The sequence below is a fragment of the Lampetra fluviatilis genome, chromosome 19, assembly GCF_964198595.1.
Source record: "Lampetra fluviatilis chromosome 19, kcLamFluv1.1, whole genome shotgun sequence".
Classification (NCBI taxonomy): domain Eukaryota; kingdom Metazoa; phylum Chordata; class Hyperoartia; order Petromyzontiformes; family Petromyzontidae; genus Lampetra; species Lampetra fluviatilis.
In genome coordinates this window covers 5,587,414-5,607,335 of record NC_136293.1, presented here as the reverse complement: position 1 = coordinate 5,607,335, position 19,922 = coordinate 5,587,414, and the positions used below count along the sequence as shown (strand labels likewise).

The 19,922-nt window shown below is 58.4% G+C and overlaps 2 protein-coding genes across 2 annotated transcripts in view; one reads left to right on the top strand and one right to left on the bottom strand.

Moving 5' to 3' along the window:
• Positions 1-1,092: 1,092 nt before the first annotated feature.
• On the bottom strand, positions 1,093-14,411 carry LOC144937508 (ORC ubiquitin ligase 1-like). Its single transcript, XM_078864752.1, has 9 exons — positions 13,931-14,411; positions 11,947-12,082; positions 10,742-10,833; positions 10,249-10,476; positions 9,069-9,157; positions 8,093-8,419; positions 6,210-6,276; positions 5,990-6,068; positions 1,093-1,112 (listed from the first exon to the last, which is right to left on the bottom strand). Exons 1-9 carry the CDS (start codon positions 14,060-14,062, stop codon positions 1,093-1,095), a joined length of 1,170 nt encoding a protein of 389 aa, XP_078720878.1. The 5' UTR covers positions 14,063-14,411.
• A 346-nt stretch (positions 14,412-14,757) lies between these two features.
• SLC10A7 (solute carrier family 10 member 7) overlaps positions 14,758-19,922 on the top strand; it is a 34,359-nt gene continuing 29,194 nt past the window's right edge. The window contains exons 1-5 of the mRNA XM_078864874.1: positions 14,758-14,884; positions 15,964-16,046; positions 16,558-16,694; positions 17,612-17,687; positions 19,322-19,360. Coding sequence (XP_078721000.1) covers positions 14,785-14,884; positions 15,964-16,046; positions 16,558-16,694; positions 17,612-17,687; positions 19,322-19,360 — 435 coding nt within the window. The 5' untranslated portion in view covers positions 14,758-14,784. The remainder of the gene's footprint in view (positions 14,885-15,963; positions 16,047-16,557; positions 16,695-17,611; positions 17,688-19,321; positions 19,361-19,922) is intronic.

Sequence of the window (19,922 nt, the reverse complement as noted above, 5' to 3'; positions counted from 1 at the left end):
AGTACACATGTGAGTGTGAGTACACGTGTGTGAGTACACGTGTGTGTGAGTACGTGTGTGAGTGTGAGCACGTGTGTGAGTACACATGTGAGTGTGAGTACACGTGTGTGAGTACACGTGTGAGTGTGAGTACGTGTGAGTGTGAGTACGTGTGTGAGTACACGTGTGAGTGTGAGTACGTGTGTGAGTACACGTGTGAGTGTGAGTACGTGTGTGAGTGCCCTTTTGCGTACTTTCCGAAGCGTGGTTGCGTTGCACGAGAGTGAACACCTGTGTGTGTACTTGTGTCGTGTGTGCTGTGTGTGTGTTCGTGTGTGTACTTGTGTCGTGTGTGCTGTGTGTGTACGTGTGTGTACTTGTGTCGTGTGTGCTGTGTGTGCTGTGTGTGTACGTGTGTGTACTTGTGTCGTGGGGAGCGGTAGTGTAGCGGTTAGCGCACTGCGCTACGAACCCGGAGAGCCGAGTTCGATTCCCGCTCACGGCCAACACCGTGTTTAATTATTATTATTTTATTTCAATTCTACGTGACTTTACCGAAAGAACCAAGAAGATGAATCCCTGCAGTCACGAAAGCTTTAAATCGAAATTTAAGTGCCAGTGACGATTATCTGAACCGGTCCTGGGCCTCCCCTAGGTCGACTCAGCCTGAAATGAGTACCCGGTGCGGTGTGTAAACATCGCCACTGGAGAGACAAAGGCGGTCGGGCGTGGTGCTGGCCACCCACCCTCTCGTGTACCGTTCCGGCCTTCATAGGTGCTCGCTAACAGCACTTGCCCCTACAGTCTGTTAAGGCTATACGGGGGATCTTTGTCTTTGTAATTGTGTCGTGTGTGCGTGATTGCATACATCACTTTCGTATTTGGGTTGTCGAGTGCTTGTGTGCGCGTGAGTGTGCGCGTGAGTGTGCGTGTGAGTGAGTTTACGTGTGCGTGAGTGAGTATCCGTCTGTTACTGCGTGAGTGTGCGTAAGTGTGTGTGTGTGTGTGCTCCTTCGTGAGGGTGCGTGTGAGTGTGTGTGTTCCTAAGTGAGTGTGTGTGAGAGAGAGAGAGAGTGGCCGTGCGCGCGTGTTCGTGGCGTGAGAGTGCCCGTGCTAGAGCGTGCGTGGTGATTCTGCGCGAGCGTGCACGAGTGTGCGAGCGTGCACGAGTGTGCGAGCGTGCACGCAGGGGCGTGCGTGAGAGTCTGTGAGAGTCCTTGTGTGTGTGAGTCTGTGTGTGTGTGAGAGTCTGTGTGTGTGTGAGTCTGTGTGTGTGTGTGAGTCTGTGTGTGTGAGTCTGTGCACGAGTGTGCGAGCGTGCACGCAGGGGCGTGCGTGAGAGTCTGTGAGAGTCCTTGTGTGTGTGAGTCTGTGTGTGTGTGAGAGTCTGTGTGTGTGTGAGTCTGTGTGTGTGTGTGTGAGTCTGTGTGTGTGAGTCTGTGAGAGTGTGAGTGTGTGAGAGTCTGTGTGTGTGTGTGAGGGTCTGTGTTTGTGTGTGAGAGTCTGTGTGTGTGTGTGTGAGTCTGTGTGTGTGGGAGTCTGTGTGTGTGTGAGAGTCTGTGTGTGAGAGTTTGTGTGTGTGTGAGTCTGTGTGTGTGAGAGTCTGTGTGTGTGTGAGAGTCTGTGTGTGTGCGCGTCTGTGTATGTGTGAGTCTGTGTGTGAGTCTGTGTGTGTGAGAGTCTGTGTCTGTGAGTCTGTGTGTGTGTCTGTGTGTGTGTGAGTGTATGTGTGTGTGAGAGTCTGTGTGTGTGTGAGAGTCTGTGTGTGTGTGAGAGTTTGTGTGTGTGAAAGTCTGTGTGTGTGTGAGAGTCTGTGTGTGTGTGTGTGAGTCTGTTTGTGTGTGAGTATGTGTGTGTGTGAGTCTGTGTGTGTGTGAGTCTGTGTGTGTGAATCTGTGTGTGTGAGTCTGTGTGTGTGTGTGTGTGTGAGTCTGTGTGTGTGTGTGAGTCTGTGTGTGTGAGTCTGTGTGTGTGTGAGTCTGTGTGTGTGAGTCTGTGAGAGTGTGAGTGTGTGAGAGTCTGTGTGTGTGTGTGTGAGGGTCTGTGTTTGTGTGTGAGGGTCTGTGTGTGTGTGTGTGTGAGTCTGTGTGTGTGGGAGTCTGTGTGTGTGTGAGAGTCTGTGTGTGAGAGTTTGTGTGTGTGTGAGTCTGTGTGTGTGAGAGTCTGTGTGTGTGTGAGAGTCTGTGTGTGTGAGTGTCTGTGTATGTGTGAGTCTGTGTGTGTGAGTCTGTGTGTGTGAGAGTCTGTGTGTGTGTGAGAGTCTGTGTGTGTGTGAGTCTGTGTGTGTGTCTGTGTGTGTGAGTGTATGTGTGTGTGAGAGTCTGTGTGTGTGTGAGAGTCTGTGTGTGTGAGAGAGTTTGTGTGTGTGAGAGTCTGTGTGTGTGTGAGAGTCTGTGTGTGTGTGTGTGAGTCTGTTTGTGTGTGAGTATGTGTGTGTGTGAGTCTGTGTGTGTGAGAGAGTTTGTGTGTGTGAGAGTCTGTGTGTGTGTGAGAGTCTGTGTGTGTGTGTGTGAGTCTGTTTGTGTGTGAGTATGTGTGTGTGTGAGTCTGTGTGTGTGTGAGTCTGTGTGTGTGAATCTGTGTGTGTGTGAGTCTGTGTGTGTGTGTGTGAGTCTGTGTGTGTGTGTGAGTCTGTGTGTGTGAGTCTGTGTGTGTGTGAGTCTGTGTGTGTGAGTCTGTGAGAGTGTGAGTGTGTGAGAGTCTGTGTGTGTGTGTGTGAGGGTCTGTGTTTGTGTGTGAGGGTCTGTGTGTGTGTGTGTGTGTGAGTCTGTGTGTGTGGGAGTCTGTGTGTGTGTGAGAGTCTGTGTGTGAGAGTTTGTGTGTGTGTGAGTCTGTGTGTGTGAGAGTCTGTGTGTGTGTGAGAGTCTGTGTGTGTGAGTGTCTGTGTATGTGTGAGTCTGTGTGTGTGAGTCTGTGTGTGTGAGAGTCTGTGTGTGTGTGAGAGTCTGTGTGTGTGTGTGAGTCTGTGTGTGTGTCTGTGTGTGTGAGTGTATGTGTGTGTGAGAGTCTGTGTGTGTGTGAGAGTCTGTGTGTGTGTGAGAGTTTGTGTGTGTGAGAGTCTGTGTGTGTGTGAGAGTCTGTGTGTGTGTGTGTGAGTCTGTTTGTGTGTGAGTATGTGTGTGTGTGAGTCTGTGTGTGTGTGAGTCTGTGTGTGTGAATCTGTGTGTGTGAGAATCTGTGTGTGAGAGTCTGTGTGTGAGAGTTTGTGTGTGTGCGCGTGTTGTTGGGAACGCCGTGAGATGAGTGTTGGCCAGTGCGTGAGACGGGAGTGAGTGAGACGGGAGTGAGTGAGTGGGTGAGTGAGTGGGTGAGTGAGTGAGATGGGAGTGAGTGAGTGGATGAGTGAGTGGGTGAGTGAGTGGGTGAGTGAGTGAGTGAGACGGGAGTGAGTGAGTGAGTGAGACGGGAGTGAGTGAGTGGGTGAGTGAGTGGGTGAGTGACTGAGATGGGAGTGAGTGAGTGTATGAGTGAGTGGGTGAGTGAGTGGGTGAGTGAGTGAGTGAGACGGGAGTGAGTGAGACGGGAGTGAGTGAGTGAGTGAGACGGGAGTGAGTGAGTGGGTGAGTGAGTGGATGAGTGAGTGAGATGGGAGTGAGTGAGTGGATGAGTGAGTGGGTGAGTTAGTGGGTGAGTGAGTGAGACGGGAGTGAGTGAGTGAGACGGGAGTGAGTGAGTGGGTGAGTGAGTGAGATGGGAGTGAGTGGATGAGTGAGTGGGTGAGTGAGTGGGTGAGTGAGTGAGTGAGACGGGAGTGAGTGAATGAGACGGGAGTGAGTGAGACGGGAGTGAGTGAGTGAGTGAGTGAGACGGGAGTGAGTGAGACGGGAGTGAGTGAGTGAGTGAAACGGGAGTGAGTGAGTGGGTGAGTGAGTGGGTGAGTGAGTGAGATGGGAGTGAGTGAGTGGATGAGTGAGTGGGTGAGTGAGTGAGTGAGTGGGTGAGTGAGTGAGTGAGACGGGAGTGAGTGAGTGAGTGAGACGGGAGTGAGTGAGTGGGTGAGTGAGTGGGTGAGTGAGTGAGTGAGTGAGATGGGAGTGAGTGGATGAGTGAGTGGGTGAGTGAGATGGGAGTGAGTGAAACGGGAGTGAGACGGTAGTGAGTGAGTGAGACGGGAGTGAGTGAGTGGGTGAGTGAGTGAGTGGGTGAGTGAGTGAGTGGGTGAGTGAGTGAGTGAGTGAGACGGGAGTGAGTGAGTGAGACGGGAGTGAGCGAGTGGTGAGTGAGTGAGTGAGTGGTGAGTGAGTGAGTGAGACGGGAGTGAGTGAGTGAGTGGGTGAGTGAGTGAGTGAGACGGGAGTGAGTGAGTGAGACGGGAGGAAGTGAGTGAGTGAGATGGGAGTGAGTGAGTGAGACGGGAGTGAATGAGTGAGTGAGTGAGACGGGAGTGAGTGAGTGAGTGAGACGGGAGTGAGTGAGTGAGATGGGAGTGAGTGAGTGAGACGGGAGTGAGTGAGTGAGATTGGAGTGAGTGAGTGAGTGAGTGAGATGGGAGTGAGTGGGTGAGTGAGATGGGAGTGAGTGGGTGAGTGAGTGAGATGGGAGTGAGTGGGTGAGTGTGACGGGAGTGAGTGAGACGGGAGTGAGTGAGTGAGTGAGATGGGAGTGAGTGAATGAGTGTGACGGGAGTGGGTGAGTGAGTGAGTGAGACGGGAGGGAGTGAGTGAGTGAGACGGGAGTGAGTGAGTGATTGAGATGGGAGTGAGTGAGTGGGTGAGTGAGACGGGAGTGAGTGAGTGAGACGGGAGTGAGTGAGTGAGACGGGAGTGAGTGAGTGAGTGAGACGGGAGTGAGTGAGTGAGTGAGATGGGAGTGAGTGAGTGAGTGAGATGGGAGTGAGTGAGTGAGACGGGAGTGAGTGAGACGGGAGTGAGTGAGTGAGTGAGATGGGAGTACGTGAGATGGGAGTGAGTGAGTGGGTGAGATGGGAATGAGTGAGTGTGTGAGACGGGAGTGAGTGAGTGAGACGGGAGTGAGTGAGTGAGTGAGACGGGAGTGAGTGAGTGAGTGGGTGAGTGAGACGGGAGTGAGTGGGTGAGTGAGTGGGTGAGTGAGACGTGGGTGGGTGAGTGAGTGAGTGAGACGTGAGTGAGTGAGTGAGACGGGAGTGAGTGAGTGAGACGGGAGTGAGTGAGTGAGACGTGAGTGAGTGAGTGAGATGGGAGTGAGTGAGACGGGAGTGAGTGAGACGTGAGTGAGTGAGACGGGAGTGAGTGAGTGAGACGGGAGTGAGTGAGTGAGTGAGACGTGAGTGAGTGAGTGAGACGGGAGTGAGTGAGTGAGATGGGAGTGAGTGAGTGAGACGGGAGTGAGTGAGACGTGAGTGAGTGAGTGAGACGGGAGTGAGTGAGACGTGAGTGAGTGAGACGGGAGTGAGTGAGTAAGACGGGAGTGAGTGAGTGAGTGAGTGGGTGAGTGAGTGAGATGGGAGTGAGTGAGACGGGAGTGAGTGAGTGAGATGGGAGTGAGTGAGTGAGATAGGAGTGAGTGAGTGAGTGAGTGAGACGGGAGTGAGTGAGTGAGATGGGAGTGAGTGAGTGAGACGGGAGTGAGTGAGTGAGTGAGATGGGAGTGAGTGCGTGAGACGGGAGTGAGTGAGTGAGTGGAGTGAGTGGGTGAGTGAGTGAGATGGGAGTGAGTGAGACGGGAGTGCGTGAGTGAGATGGGAGTGAGTGAGTGAGACGGGAGTGAGTGAGTGAGACGGGAGTGGGTGAGTGAGACGTAGGTGGGTGAGTGAGTGGGTGAGTGAGTGGGTGAGTGAGTGAGTGGGTGAGTGAGACGGGAGTGAGTGAGTGGGTGAGTGAGACGGGAGTGAGTGGGTGAGTGAGTGGGTGAGTGAGACGTGGGTGGGTGGGTGAGTGGGTGAGTGAGTGGGTTATTGATACGGGAGGGAGTGAGTGGGTGAGACGGGAGTGAGTGGGTGAGTGAGACGTGAGTGGGTGAATGAGTGAGTGGGTGAGTGAGTGAGACGCGAGTGAGTGGGTGAGTGAGCGCGTGCATGCGCCGGGCTCACGTACGGCGCTGTGAGCGATGCAGGCGCGGCGCAGGGCGTCGCTCCCCGCAGGCAGGGCGCCCTGCAGGCTGAAGCCGCCCTGCTTAGCGGACACCGCGCTCATGGACAGCATAGCGCAGAGTGGCGAGCAGGAGAGGATCGCGGGCTGGGAGCGCGGAGCCAGCCCCTCCCCTGCATCCCCCCCACCCCCCACAAATCATCACCCCCCCCCAAATCTCACCTGACTGGGGGCCAAGTCTCGCGAGACGGGGCAGGGAGCGCGGGGAGCAGAGGGAGGAGACGCGGAGCTGGGAACAGGAGGGGATGAATGCAGAGGTGGAGGAGCGAGCGAGACGGATGGATTTGATGATGCAAGGACGGGGGACGAGGGATGAAAGGGGGGGGGGGGTGCAGAGATGGAGGATTTGGGATTCGTGGTTATAGGATGGATCAAGGGGTGGAGGCGATGGATGGAAGGAGGGGTGGGAGGATGGAGGGAATGGATGCGTTCAGGAGGAGAGATGGAGGTAGCAGGGGGTGGTGGGTGGTGATCTTCGCGGCTGAGCATGGGGAAGGATTGCGGCGAGGGGAATGGAGCAGAGGACTGGCGAAGGCCGTGACAGAAGCCAGGTTGGGATCGCCGGGTTCCTGGAGTTCGAGATTCCCACCGCCAGCGAGTTCGCGAGAGGGCCACGTGATGGTCTGATCCCCAACGACTCACAGACCGATCGGTTCTCACAGAGACTCGCACAGAGGCCCATAGACCTAAACAGAGACTCACATAGAAGCCCATAGAATTACAGACTCGCACAGAGACCCATAGACCTAAACAGAGACTCACATAGAAGCCCATAAAATTACAGACTCGCACAGAGACCCATAGACGTAAACAGAGACTCACATAGAAGCCCATAGACTTATACACTCACATAGAGGTCCATAGACTCGCATAGACCTACACAAACACGACCATAAAAACCGACAGACTTGCAAAAACCCAAAAACCTTTATTGCGGTCGCAAAAGCCGACGTGTTAAACAGACGCACACAGACTTACGGAGAAACACTCTCTCATAGAGACCCACAGACTCGCACGGGCCCCGAGTCGCGAGGAAATTGGCTTCTCGAGTGCAGCGAGGCAGTGATGGTGTTAGCCCGGTCACTAATGGCTCCGCACAGAAACCCCGGCACATTAGACTCGGTTCCTCATTTTATTTGGCAAAACTCCAGCTCTGATAACGCGGTTTCCATCGACGCGCCACGCGCTCTCTCCGCCACCACGCGCTCTCAGCAGGCCGCGACCTCTCTCCCCCGCGGCGGCTCCGCGACAAGGTGGTGCACTGCTGCCTGCTCGACCCCTCGGTCACGTGAGACAGCGCGGCGGCACCGGCCACGTGAGAGGACCATCGCTAGCAACATCGCCACGGCAACATCGCCACGGCAACATCGCTATGACATCACCACAGCAACATCGCAACCAACATCACGATAGCCAAATCGGCATGGCAAGATCAACGTAGCAACACCGCCACCAACATCACCATAGGAAAAATTGCTACCAACATCACCAGAGCAACATCACCATCAACATCGCCACGTCAACATCACTACCCACATCATCCCAGCAACATATCAACATCACCACTAAATGTAACCGTTATTCACAATACAGTATATCGTGTGTGTGTGTGTGTACGTGAGAGTGTGTGTCGATGTCTCTCTTGAGGTGAACGAGGAGCGGTGGCGCAGTGGTTCGCGCAACGCACTACGAACCCGGAGAGTCAAGTTCGATTCCTGGCCAAACGAGGAACTGGCGCGGCGCGGAAACATCAGCACTGGGAAGACAAAGGCTGACGGGCTGGCGAGGGCCACACCTCCCCGTAGCCCCGCCCTTCATAGGTGCTCGCTAACGGCCCTTGCTGTGGAGGCTACACGGGGTGCCTTTGTCTTTGCGTGAACTCCCCCCGCGCCCTCTCCGTCAGTCCTCGGTTCTCGTTCGCTTCCGCGGCAGCGGGGAGCCCGGCGCGCCCCCACCACCCCCTTCTTCTCCGTCGCCCGGGGGGGGGCCGTAACACGGCTCGGGCGGGGGGGGCACCCCCCCGGACAGGATCGGCCCCCCCGCACCCCCGCCCCCCCCCCTGCAGTGCGCCGCTCTCCACCGGCGGCGGTGGCGGCGAGGTGACGGCGGTGGCGGCGGCGACGTCGAACGCGAGTCTACGCACCGTGCCACCGCCGGGCGCCCCCCGCCGCGGAGGGCCGGCGGCGGCAGTTTCCTCGCGGCCCTCCCGGGGATCTCCCGCGACCCCCGCGACCCCAGCGGCTCCCGCGAGCCGGGCCTCCAGCTCGTCGGTGTAGCGGTCGCTGCGCTCCAGGGCCTTGCCCAGGTGGCCGAGTTCGCGCCGCTGCTGCTCCAGCTTGGCCTGCAGCGCGGCGACGGTGGCGCGGCCGAACCTGGTGTGGGGACGCGGAGAGAGAGAGACCAAGTTAGAGAAGTGGCAGGGAGAGGGAGAGAGAGGGACGGCGCATTGAGCGTGGGGAGGCACCCCGGCGTGGCACGCAGCGAGGACTGCGTGCCGGGCACAGAGCCGTCGCTCCGAAGATGGCACCGCCCGAGATGCCCTCGATTCGCAATCGAGTTTTTGGTTCGGCCACCTAACGATCTGGGCCAAATTTGTGTCGTCGAGACCCTCCACCGCTCGACACGGCCGAGCAAATAAAATGTTGGCTCCGGGTGGCATCGGCCCGCGGCGAGATGAACGCCGTCTAACCGAGCGGCGTTTTCAGGTCTCAGGGAGTCAGAATAACCGCGTCGCCGCCGGACTCACGGTCCACGACACCGGGCTGCGGAATCCTGGGTGCCGTCTCACGCGCACGGTCCGGCCCCCCTCATCCACACCATCGCTCCAGGGCCCACGAGGTGCGTGCCACTTTGTGGTCAAGTCAACAGTGGCCGTCCTCCGGAGAGACTCGCCACCACCACAGGAACGTGGAATTTCCACCCCACGGTTCGGCGGGGGCCCGACGAGCGCCGATGACCCGTGCACGGCTCGTTTGTGCAGCAGGAGGCCGTGGTGGCTCGACGCGGCGCTGGGGTCGCGACCTGTGCGGGGAGCGGCTGTCGATCTCCATGCGCAGGCTCTGGTTCTCGCGCTGCAGGTCGACGTTCTCCTCCCGCAGCCGCGCGTGCACCTAGCACGGCACGGGGCACACGCACGCAGAGGCTGTCACATGCACGCGCGAGCACACGCACGCAGAGGCTGTCACATACGCGCGCGCGCACACGCACACACACACGGGTGCCTGGAAACGCACGCTCTCATGCGGAGTGTGAGAGGTGAGGGAGCAACAGGTGAGGGAGCCACAGGTGAGGGAGCCACAGGTGAGGGAGCCACAGGTGTGAGCCGCTGGTGAGAGGATGGCAGTAGAGACGCGTGCACTTAATCGACCGAGGACGCTGATGGAGGGCAGTGACGGCTCTCCACCCCCCTCCTCCCCCTCCCCCCTTCCATCACAGCAGCTCCCGGTGATCAAGGTAATTTGTGAGTGCATCTGATCCCCTGTGCCGCCCCTCCACCACGAACCCCCCCCCCACCCCACCGCGTTGCAGTAAATTCCCACACTCGGCGCTCGCTTCGGGGCATCCGCCAAGGGGTGAGAGGGGTTCATTAGCGGCGTCGTCCCCCTCTCGCGGAGCGGAGAGATGTGTAACCCGGAGTGGATCTGCGTGCGACGGGCCGGAGCATCTTGATCTCCCGGAGCGGGGGATGCGCAATGGCGGAGCCAGGATTTTCAGGTAGGGGGGGCAACCCCTCCAGCAATGAATTTTTTTGGGAGTTATTAGTAAGTAAGGAATTCGACGCGTGTGCAGCGATGGCGCAGCTCTCGATCGAGGGTCGAATTCGAACCGCGTCGTGTGATCGGCATCGCGCTCGCTGAAGGTGAATGCCTTCAGGGGAGTCGTGTGCTGGATACGCAACTGCGCACAATTCTGAGTCACTTCTAACTGCTTTGCCGTTACTCATTGCCAATTATGGACTCAGACTATTGTCCTATCATCTCATAGAGTCCCTTGCACGTAATAATATGCTACACAGAATGCTGATTTATTACCAATAAACCCCAATGATCCGATCAAAACTAGGGATTTCCATTGGATCATTGGGGAGGCACGTGCCACCCCCCCCCCCCCACTGACGGTGATGCGTAACCCCCGAGCTTGTCACCGCAGATGCCGAAGCGGACCGTCACGTGACGGTAGCAGACCGCCGAGTTGCCCTCACCTCGCGTTCCCTGCTCATCTCGTTTCTCGTCGCTCGGAGCTCATCGTGCGCCGTCTTCAGCTTCCCCGAGAGCGCGAGCAGCACCGCCGGGTCGACCTGCGACCCCGCGGGCCGGCCGGCGACCTCCGACCCCGCGGGCTCGCCCGGATTCGCACGCAGCTGGGCCCAGAGAGCGTTGTTCTCTCCCTGCAGCCGCTCCACCTCCACCGCCAGCGTCTCCGCCTCCTCCTGGGAGTGAGGGGGGACACGGGGGTGAGGGCGAGGTAGCAACGTGACCTGGTGCCTCGGGCGCAGAGTGTCCGTGACGGTGTCTCCGAGACAGTGACAGAGTGACGGTGTGTCTGTGACGGTGTGTCCGTGACGGTGCACAGCAGGGGCACCGCTGCCGCTGCGATCGTTAAAGACATCCATCACGAAGCCACCGCTGAAGCCGTCCACCGGCTCGCTCCCCGGCCTCCACGCAGGAGCTCTCGACCTCCGCATCTCGACGCACCTCGTACTCTCTCCGCAGCACCTCCAGCCGCGCCGACCTCAACCGCCTCCGCTGTGTGGGGCTCCCAGAAGCGTGCGGGACGTCGCCCCCACCTGGGCGGGGAGGGGGAGGGAGGCAGTGCAGGGTTAGGGGCTAGGGTTGAGGTGGAGCAGGCTAGGGGCTAGGGTTGATGTGGAGCAGGTTAGGGGCTAGGTTTGAGATGGAGCAAGCTAGGGGCTAGGGTTGATGTGGAGCAGGTTAGGGGCTAGGGTTGAGGTGGGGCAGGTTAGGGGCTAGGGTGGAGATGGAGCAGGCTAGGGGCAAGGGTTGAGGTGGAGCGGGTTAGGGGCTAGGGTTGAGGTGGAGCAGGTTAGGGGCTAGGGTTGAGGTGGAGCAGGGTAGGGGCTAGGGTTGATGTGGAGCAGGTTAGGGGCTAGGGTTGAGGTGGAGCAGGTTAGGGGCTAGGGCTGAGATGGAGCGGGTTAGGGGCTAGGGTTGATGTGGAGCAGGTTAGGGGCTAGGGTTGATGTGGAGCAGGGTAGGGGCTAGGGTTGATGTGGAGCGGGTTAGGGGCTAGGGTTGATGTGGAGCGGGTTAGGGGCTAGGGTTAATGTGGAGCGGGTTAGGGGCTAGGGTTGATGTGGAGCAGGGTAGGGGCTAGGGTTGATGTGGAGCAGGGTAGGGGCTAGGGTTGATGTGGAGCAGGTTAGGGGCTAGGGTTGATGTGGAGCAGGCTAGGGGCTAGGTTGGAGATGGAGCAGGTTAAGGGCTAGGGTTGATGTGGAGCCGGCTAGGGTTGATGTGGAGCAGGTGAGGGGCTAGGGTTGATGTGGAGCAGGTGAGGGGCTAGGGTTGAGATGGAGCAGGTTAAGGGCTAGGGTTGAGGTGGAGCAGGTGAGGGGCTAGGGTTGAGGTGGAGCAGGTTAGGGGCTAGGGTGGAGATGGAGCAGGTTAGGGGCTAGGGTTGAGGTGGGGCAGGTTAGGGGCTAGGGTTGAGGTGGGGCAGGTTAGGGGCTAGGGTTGAGGTGGGGCAGGTTAGGGGCTAGGGTTGAGGTGGGGCAGGTTAGGGGCTAGGGTTGAGATGGAGCAAGTTAGGGGCTAGGGTTGAGGTGGGGCAGGTTAGGGGCAAGGGTTGAGGTGGAGCATGGTTAAGGTGGAGCAGGGTTGAGGGTTGAGTCGTCGTCTTATCCCACGCCGTGGGGTTGCCCCCCGGCCGCAGCGCTCACCGATGAGGCGTGCGCACGGCTTCTCGGCGGTCACCGGGCAGCGGCACACGGGGCAGTGGGGGCTCGTGCGTAGCCACAGTTCGATGCACGCGGCGCAGAACACGTGCAGGTTCGGGCAGCACATGGGCTCCTGAACCTGCGGAGTCGGGGAGAGGAGAGGGTCAGGAACACTGCCCGATTCGCGCGGCCAAGATGCTGGCAGGAGCGTGACAAATATCCAGGGAGACTTCTTCTCTCTGCACGGTCGGGGTGGGGAACCTTTGCCTCGATGAGGCACAATCGAGACTTTCTCATCACCGTCCCTCCACATAAAAAATAGATTTCACATTCCATCAGCTACACGGCCGTCTGGCATTGGTTCAACACGAGCACGCCTTGAATCAATTCTGGAGAAATGCCGGCATCTATTACCGCTGTTAATCGCACTGCTGCTTCTAACCAGGCCTTTGCGAGAGGTGAGGGTTTTGCTGTGGTTCTCTCCGTGTCGTGCTGCACGGCAACACAAACCTTTCCCGTTTGTATTCTTAGGTTTTTTCGGTAAAGTCACGTAGGTTAAAAAATTAAAATTAATAAAAGTAAAATAAAAATTAAATTAAAATCACGACGTTTTGGAGGCAACACAAGCTTCCGTCTTCAGGTGGAACCGTCACAGCACGATAGCTGTATCAAGTCACTTGACGGAAGCTTGTGTTGCCTCCGAGACGTCGTGATTTTTATTTTATTTTTATAATTTTTTTATATATTTTACCTACGTGACTTTACCGAAAAAACCTAAGAATATGAATCCTTGCAGTCACGAAAGCTTCAAATCTAGAACTTTCCCGTTTGACCATACTTCACCACGCAGCCGCAGTGTGGATTGGTGAGTGGGGGCCAGGTCCGGTTGAGATAATACTCGTCACTGAAGTTATCCGTGGCCGGGAATTAAGCTCAGTTTGTGGGTTTCAGAGCGGCGCAGTGAATTAACCACTGCGCGCCACCGCTCCACCCCGTAGACCTTTAACATGCCAGGTGAGCAGAGGTGGGACAAAGTCATTGTTATGCAAGTCCAAGTCGAGTCGCAAGTCATCAAATTCATGACTCGAGTCTGACTCGAGTCCAAGTCACATGACTCGAGTCCACACCTCTGCAGGTGAGTGTCGCGGGATGAGAGCAGAAGTTTATCTTCTTGATTCTTTCGGTAAAGTCACGTAGAAGGGAAGTAATAAAATAATGAAAATAAAACATACTAAAATTATTTTCACGACGTTTCGGCCACAACGCAAGCAGCCGTCCTCAGGTAAAGAGGACGGCTGCTTGCGTTGTGGCCGAAACGTCGTGAGAATTATTTTATTATGTTTTATTTTCATTATTGTATTACTTCCCTTCTACGTGACTTTACCGAAAGAACCAAGATGAAGAATCCCTGCAGTCACGAAAGCTTTAAGCAGAAGTTTAGTTTGATGATTGCTCGGAAGGAGTTCCATGATTGTGTGGAGACTGAGGAGTGAGTGGAGGTTGACGAGTGGAGACGGATGGTTCGGAATGAGTTTCGTTTGAAAAGAGAATGATGATGATGATGAGTGGTGTATATGGATTAGCTATGGAGAATGAGTTATTAACAATCGTCGTGGAGTTTGACGAAGATAATGCGTGACGAAGAGGTTGTGGAGTTTGACGAGCGATGAGGACGACAGGTGAGGATGAGGACTGTGCGGAGTGAAGGGGGTTTGCCGTACGAGTAATTGCTGCGATTGATTCAGAGGAATCAGGAATCAATCGCAGCAGGATGTGTGTTGGAGAGATTGCGGAGTGAGAATTCGCGCTCGGGGGGGGGGGGGGCTGACGAGCGCTGGTGGCGAGGAGTTGATGCGGTGGCGGCAAGCGGCGAGTGTCGTGCAGCAACGAGCAAGATTGTTGATGAGTGAACGGTGCCGTGAGTGGGCGGGCGAGTGGGATGAGTGGTGGGAGGTGGACCGCTCTCCCCGCCGCCTTCGGCGTTTACCCTGTTGAGGCAGACGTGACAGGAGACGGGCAGCGTGAACGAGAGCGACACGCCTCGGGCAGACGCGGTGCCAGACCCAGCCGGCGGTCCCAGTAATCCACGTGTACCGCCGCCGCCGCTGGGCGCCGCCATGTCCGAAGCGACCACGTGTCCAGGGGGCCCCGCCCACCGTTTTGGTGACGTCACGCGGCCACGCCCTTTGAACCGGCGCGAGACACCGGAAGAGGCCCGGGGACTCCGAGCGGTGGATGTTCGGGTTGGACTCCGATTGCAACAACAACAACCACCACCACCAAGAAACAACCTTCAACAACAACCACCACTACCACCAACAACCTTCAACAACCACCACTACCACCAACAACAACCACCAACAACAACAACCTTCAACAACAACCACCATCAACAACAACCTCCAACAACCACCACCACCAAGAAACAACCTCCACCAACAACAACCTCCACCGCGACGAGGCGCAGTGAGAGATGCCAGCGGCGTGATCAGCACGCACGAGGCGGCGGCTTCGTAGCGGCGCGAGACGTCCCCCGCCACGTGGACGACTCTCGCGGTCGACTCGAGGCGACTCGAAGTCGCCCCGAAGTCGCTCGCGGCACGCGGACCGAGTCGAGTCGTCCCAGCGGCGACAGAGCGGAGAGAGCGGCGGCGTCTGTGGGGGGAGGGTGCCCCCAGCACCGGGGGGGGGGGCTCGCAAGGGGTAAAGGCGACCCCACAGGGGGTGAGGGGGGCCGCAGGGGGTGAGGGGGGCAAGGGGGCGAGGGGGCGAGGGGGGGTAGGGGGGCGAGGGGGCGAGGGGGGGTAGGGGGGCGAGGGGGGGCAGGGGGGTGAGGCCGCCATGGGCTTGCTGGACAAGCTGCGCAAGGAATGGTTCCTCATCGGCATCGTCGCGGCCATCGGCCTGGCGCGGATGGAACCCAGCATCGGCGTCAAGGGCGGTGAGTGGTGTGGTGGGGGGGGGGGCTGATGGGGGGGGGGGGGCTGATGGGGGGGGGGGCTGACGGGGGGGGGGGGGTCAGCGTCACCCCCCCGCTCCGGGGTCCGCGCGGGTCCCACCACAGCAGGTGCCGCGGGGTCGGTGGGAAGACCGGGAGTGGAGTTGGGTGGGGGGGGGTCCGGAGTGGAGTTGGGTGGGGAGGGGGTGTACGGAGCGGAGCGCGACACGTGGCACCCCTGACGCGCCCGGTGTCCGCTTCCACGTGTCGCGCCTCGCAGCCCCCACCCCACCCCACCCACCCACCGACCCCCGCGTGTGTCACTTGCGCGCTGTGGGGGGGGGGGGGTCTGAACGGCCGCCTGTGCGGCACCTACACCCAGACAGACAACGACAAGACAACGGGGAGGGTTGATGTCTCGGGTGGTCGAGACTAATGACGGAGGGCGAAGCCCCATGGAGGAGGGGGGGGGGGTGACGGAGCGCTCGCTTTGGTGACGGGCATCGCTGCGTCCCAGCACCGTGAGAGATGGCGAGGGAGGATCTGCTGTTGCAATGTGATGGCCGGTATTTAACAACAAAAAACTATTGACGGCATTCGTCTGCCAGTAGGGGGGAGGCGATGATTACTGGCTCGAATCCCAGTCGAGTGATTTGCGGCATTAATTTTTGGCATTTTGGCGGATTCGGACCCAGACGCTGGCAAGCGGTGGCCTCCTCTTGCGACTGGCGCCACGGGGTCTCTCGCGCCCACCGTGAAGCGGGCGACGCGTAGTGGATTTCTTTTTAGGGTTGATGCACACAGCGCAGTATTCACCGGGACGGCCGCTGGAATGGAACCGTGAACCTTTGCAACAAGCGGCGAACGCACCACCGCTGGGTTATCACCCGGGCCCTGGGATATCAGGCGAATGGGGGGTCCCCGGGGGGGAGGGGTCCTCGGGGGTGGGGGGGGGGGGGTCCCTGGGGGGGTCCACCATTTAATTATTTGCAACCGGGCCTTTGCAACTCGCGCTTTGCTGCCCGTGCCGCGTGCACCGCCCGTGCCGCTGCCGTGACACTGGCACCCGTGCTCGTTCCCAGGGCCCCTGAAGCCGGAGGTGACCATCACCTACGTCGCCGTCTCGGCCATCTTCTTCAACAGCGGCCTCTCGCTCAAGACGGAGGTACGGCGAGGAGGGCGGTGGGGGGCTGGGGGCGTCTCCTTGCCGCGTCCCCCCCCCTGGGGCGCAGGCTCTCCCTGGCGACAGGGCCACCGGCTCTCACGCTGTGTGTGTGTGTGAGATGGTGCTGTGTGTGTGTGTGATGGTACTGTGTGTGTGTGACGGTGCTGTGTGTGTGTGACGGTGCTGTGTGTGTGTGACGGTACGTGTCAGATGGAACTGCGTGTATCTGACGGTACTGCGTGTGTGACGGTGCTGCGTGTGTGTGACGGTTCTGTGTGTGTGTGACGGTACTGTGTGTGTGTGACGGTGCTGCGTGTGTGTGACGGTACTGCATGTGAGACGGTGCTGTGTGTGTGTGTAACGGTACTGCATGTGCGTGACGATATGTGAGTGTGATGGTACTCCGTGTGTGTGACTACTGCGTGTGACGATACTGCGTGTGTGTGACGGTTCTGTGTGTGTGAGAGACGTTACCGGTAACGAGGCTGTCTGTGTGTGGTGCTGGGCGCAGGAGCTGACGAGCGCCCTGCTGCACGTACGGCTGCACATGCTGGTGCAGGGCTTCACGCTCGGCTTCTTCCCGCTCGCCGTGTGGCTGCTGCTGCGTCTGCTGGCGCTCACGGGACTCAACCCGTGGCTGCTGCAAGGGTGCGCGAGAGACCAACGCGCCTTACCCCGCACCGCGCCCGGCGCCGCACTCGCCACACTCGCCCCTAGCGGCAAGAAGCCCCGTGGGCTCGAATCCCGACCCGGGTGCCTCTCCGTGTGGAGTTTGTGCGTTCTCCCCCTGTTGTTGTGCGTGGGGTTCCCTCCGGGTTCTCTTGTTTCCTCTCAAAGCTCTAACACACACACACACACAGTGGTGGAGCTGGTATTGGCCACACAACGTCCCAGCTGCTGAACAATTACCTGCAAGTGACTCGATTGAGATTGCACGCATTCGCGACATCGCCGCTTGCTGCGAAAACTCGGCAGGGCCCTCCCGAATGTGAGTCTTGATACTCGGTGGGTAAGCCAGGATAATAATAATAATGACAACATTAATAACGCGGTCAAATATACTGCACTACACCATGCCACACTACTACTTTCCGCACTACTTGACACGATGCTCCCCTCCCTCCGTTGTACGACACCCCGCTGGGCCACGCTATGGTTTACGACACTGCGCCACACTGTCACGCGCACTGCACGGGAGTGTACACCACGCGCTACGCCACCGCACGGCACGAATGTCTTTGTGCGCGTGTGTGTTTACGTTTGTCTTTTCATGTAGTGTAGCGGGTTAGCGCTTCGCTGCGCTACGAACCCGGCGACCCGAGTTCCATTCCCGTTCATGGACAACACCAGTGACGATTATCTGAACCGGTCCTGGGCTTCCCTGAGTACCTGGCCTCAAATGAGTAACCCGGTGCGGTGTGTAGTAAACATCGCCACTGGGGAGGCCAGCCACCCCCTCGTGTGCCGTGCCGGCCTTCACAGGTGCCCCAACAGACTGGTGAGGCCAGTCTTTGTCTTTTATCTTTGTATGTGTTGATGTGTGTGTGTGTGTGCGTGTGTGATAGGTTGCAGGTGGTGGCCTGCATGCCCCCGCCGGTCTCCTCCGCTGTCATCCTCACCAAGGCGGTGGGGGGCAACGAGGTGAGCGTGTGGCACCAGGCCCCACGTGTGAACGTTCTCCTCGCCCCACAAAACCATCATCGATTGTTCTGTCGTTATTTTGCACGCGATTTATCGCTCACGGGAGTAAACCAGAAGAATTAGAATTGATGACCTTGGTAATAACCAGCGGAACGACACCAACGAGCACGAACCACCGCCACCCCCAACTCTAAGAGGGGGGTCGAGTGGCTGTGGAGCAGTAGGAACCGATGGGTCTTCATTGCTCGTGAAACGCGGAGACCTGGGCCACCGGTCCTGTGCCGGGCCCGTGCTGGCAGAGCGAGACTCTGCCGGTGACGTTCTGCGGCTGCCCGGGGCCCGGTGCCGGGGAGCACCATCCATCAGTGTCGGGGCCCACGCGGGGCGGCACGCGCTTAATCCCCTCGCCCGCCACGCTCCCGCGCTCCCCGCCACGCGAACTTAACCCCGCGTGGCGGCGCGCGAGCAGTCCGCCCGGGGTCAGCGACGACGACGCCGCTCCGAGCCGGCGCCGCGTGGCGCCCGCGAGCGGCTGGCGGAGGTGGCGGGGAGCACGACGCGAACGTTGGCGGGTCGCCGCGTTCGCGATCGCCGGCGGAGAGAGGGTTAATGCGTTTGGGAGCGCGCGTCGCGCCCGCTCCCCGCTAATTGCCGCTGACGCCCTGCAAATTACGGCGCGCAAACGGCCACCGGCACTCGGCCGCCCGTGCAATGCGAGCGAGTGTGAAGGCGCCCGCACACCCGTCTCCGATCCCTTCACCCACCGCCGCCCACGACGATTGGCAGCCGCGAGCGATGGAGCCGGCGGCCAGGGTGGTCCGAATCGAGGGGTTCGGTCCCAGTGCGGGCACCTGTGTTGGAGTAAACATTTACACTATTAGATCTCTTTTACCAGTGGCAAAATATAATGGTAGGTTTTTACCCTTTTAACTGGTACAAAACTTTGAGTTGTACGCCTTCTGGTGTCATCTGGCCCTACACCAATGGGGACTAGGCTCTAAAGAAAGCCGTCTCGGGTGTGGGCCAATCAACTTCAAGGACAGTGCATATTATTATCCTTATCAGAGTTGCTTCTTTTTGTTTGCTTTATTGACTACTTGTGTTGTGGTCATTGCAAACATGATGCCTTGAATAAAGGTGTCAGTTTTGTACCAGTTAAAAGGGTAAAAACCTACCATTATACCTGTGTTGGAGTTTGTATGCTCTCCCTCTCCCCCCGTCCTGCACGCGTTTCCTCCGGGTTCTCGGGTTTCTTCCCATAGCTAAACAAATACAAGCCCACGCAGTGTAACCGGTATCCCAGTACCAACACATCACCTGGCAATCACTGATTTGGGATCACGCAGCAGCACCACCAGCAGCAACACCGCCCCTCCAGCGAAAACTTGGCAGGGCCCTCCCGAAAAAGACTCTGTCCTGTCATAAGCATAATAATATAAATAATAGCTGCTCAGACCGTGTGGGGCCCTGGTCATGGTTTGACCCTTAAGAGTACTCCCTGATGGCTCGGGCCGAGCTTGGTGCCACCGTCGAAGGTCAGAGGTTGCCGTGGGGGTGCGAGGTGCCCGCTAGCGAGCGGTGCGTGTTGATGGCCTCGCTGCCCGTGCTCATTCCCCCGCTCCTTCTCTCCGCAGGCTGCGGCGATTTTCAACTCGGCGTTTGGGAGTTTCCTGGTGAGAGAAGCGTGCGCACACATGGGCATTCATCCGTCATCGGCCACACACTCTCTGCAAACACAAAGACGACGATACCCCGTATAGCCTTAACAGTCTATTGGGGCAAGTGCTATTAGTGGGCGCCTATGCAGGCTGGCATGGCACACGAGGGGGTGGGTGGCCAACACCACGTCCGGCCGCCTTTGTCTCCCCAGTGGCGACGTTTACACATCGCACCAAGTACTCATTTTAGGCGGAGTCGACCTAGGGGAGGCCCAGGACTGGTTCAGATAATCGTCACTGGTGTTGGCCGTGAGCGGGAATCGAACCCGGGTCGCTAGGTTCATAACCGCAGCGCGCTAACCGCTACACCACCGTTCCCCACACACAGGAACACACGCACTCGGTTAGACTCCCACAGAATCGCACGAGCGTTACTTCCACCTCGCTCTCTGCCGCCCCCCCACGATAGTTGGGGGGGGGGGGGGGTTGTCGTGAAACCCCTGCGAGGCCCGACAAGGGGGGCGGGGTGCTGGTGGGAAGAGACCAACTCGGATCCCATTACCGCGCCCCCCCCCCC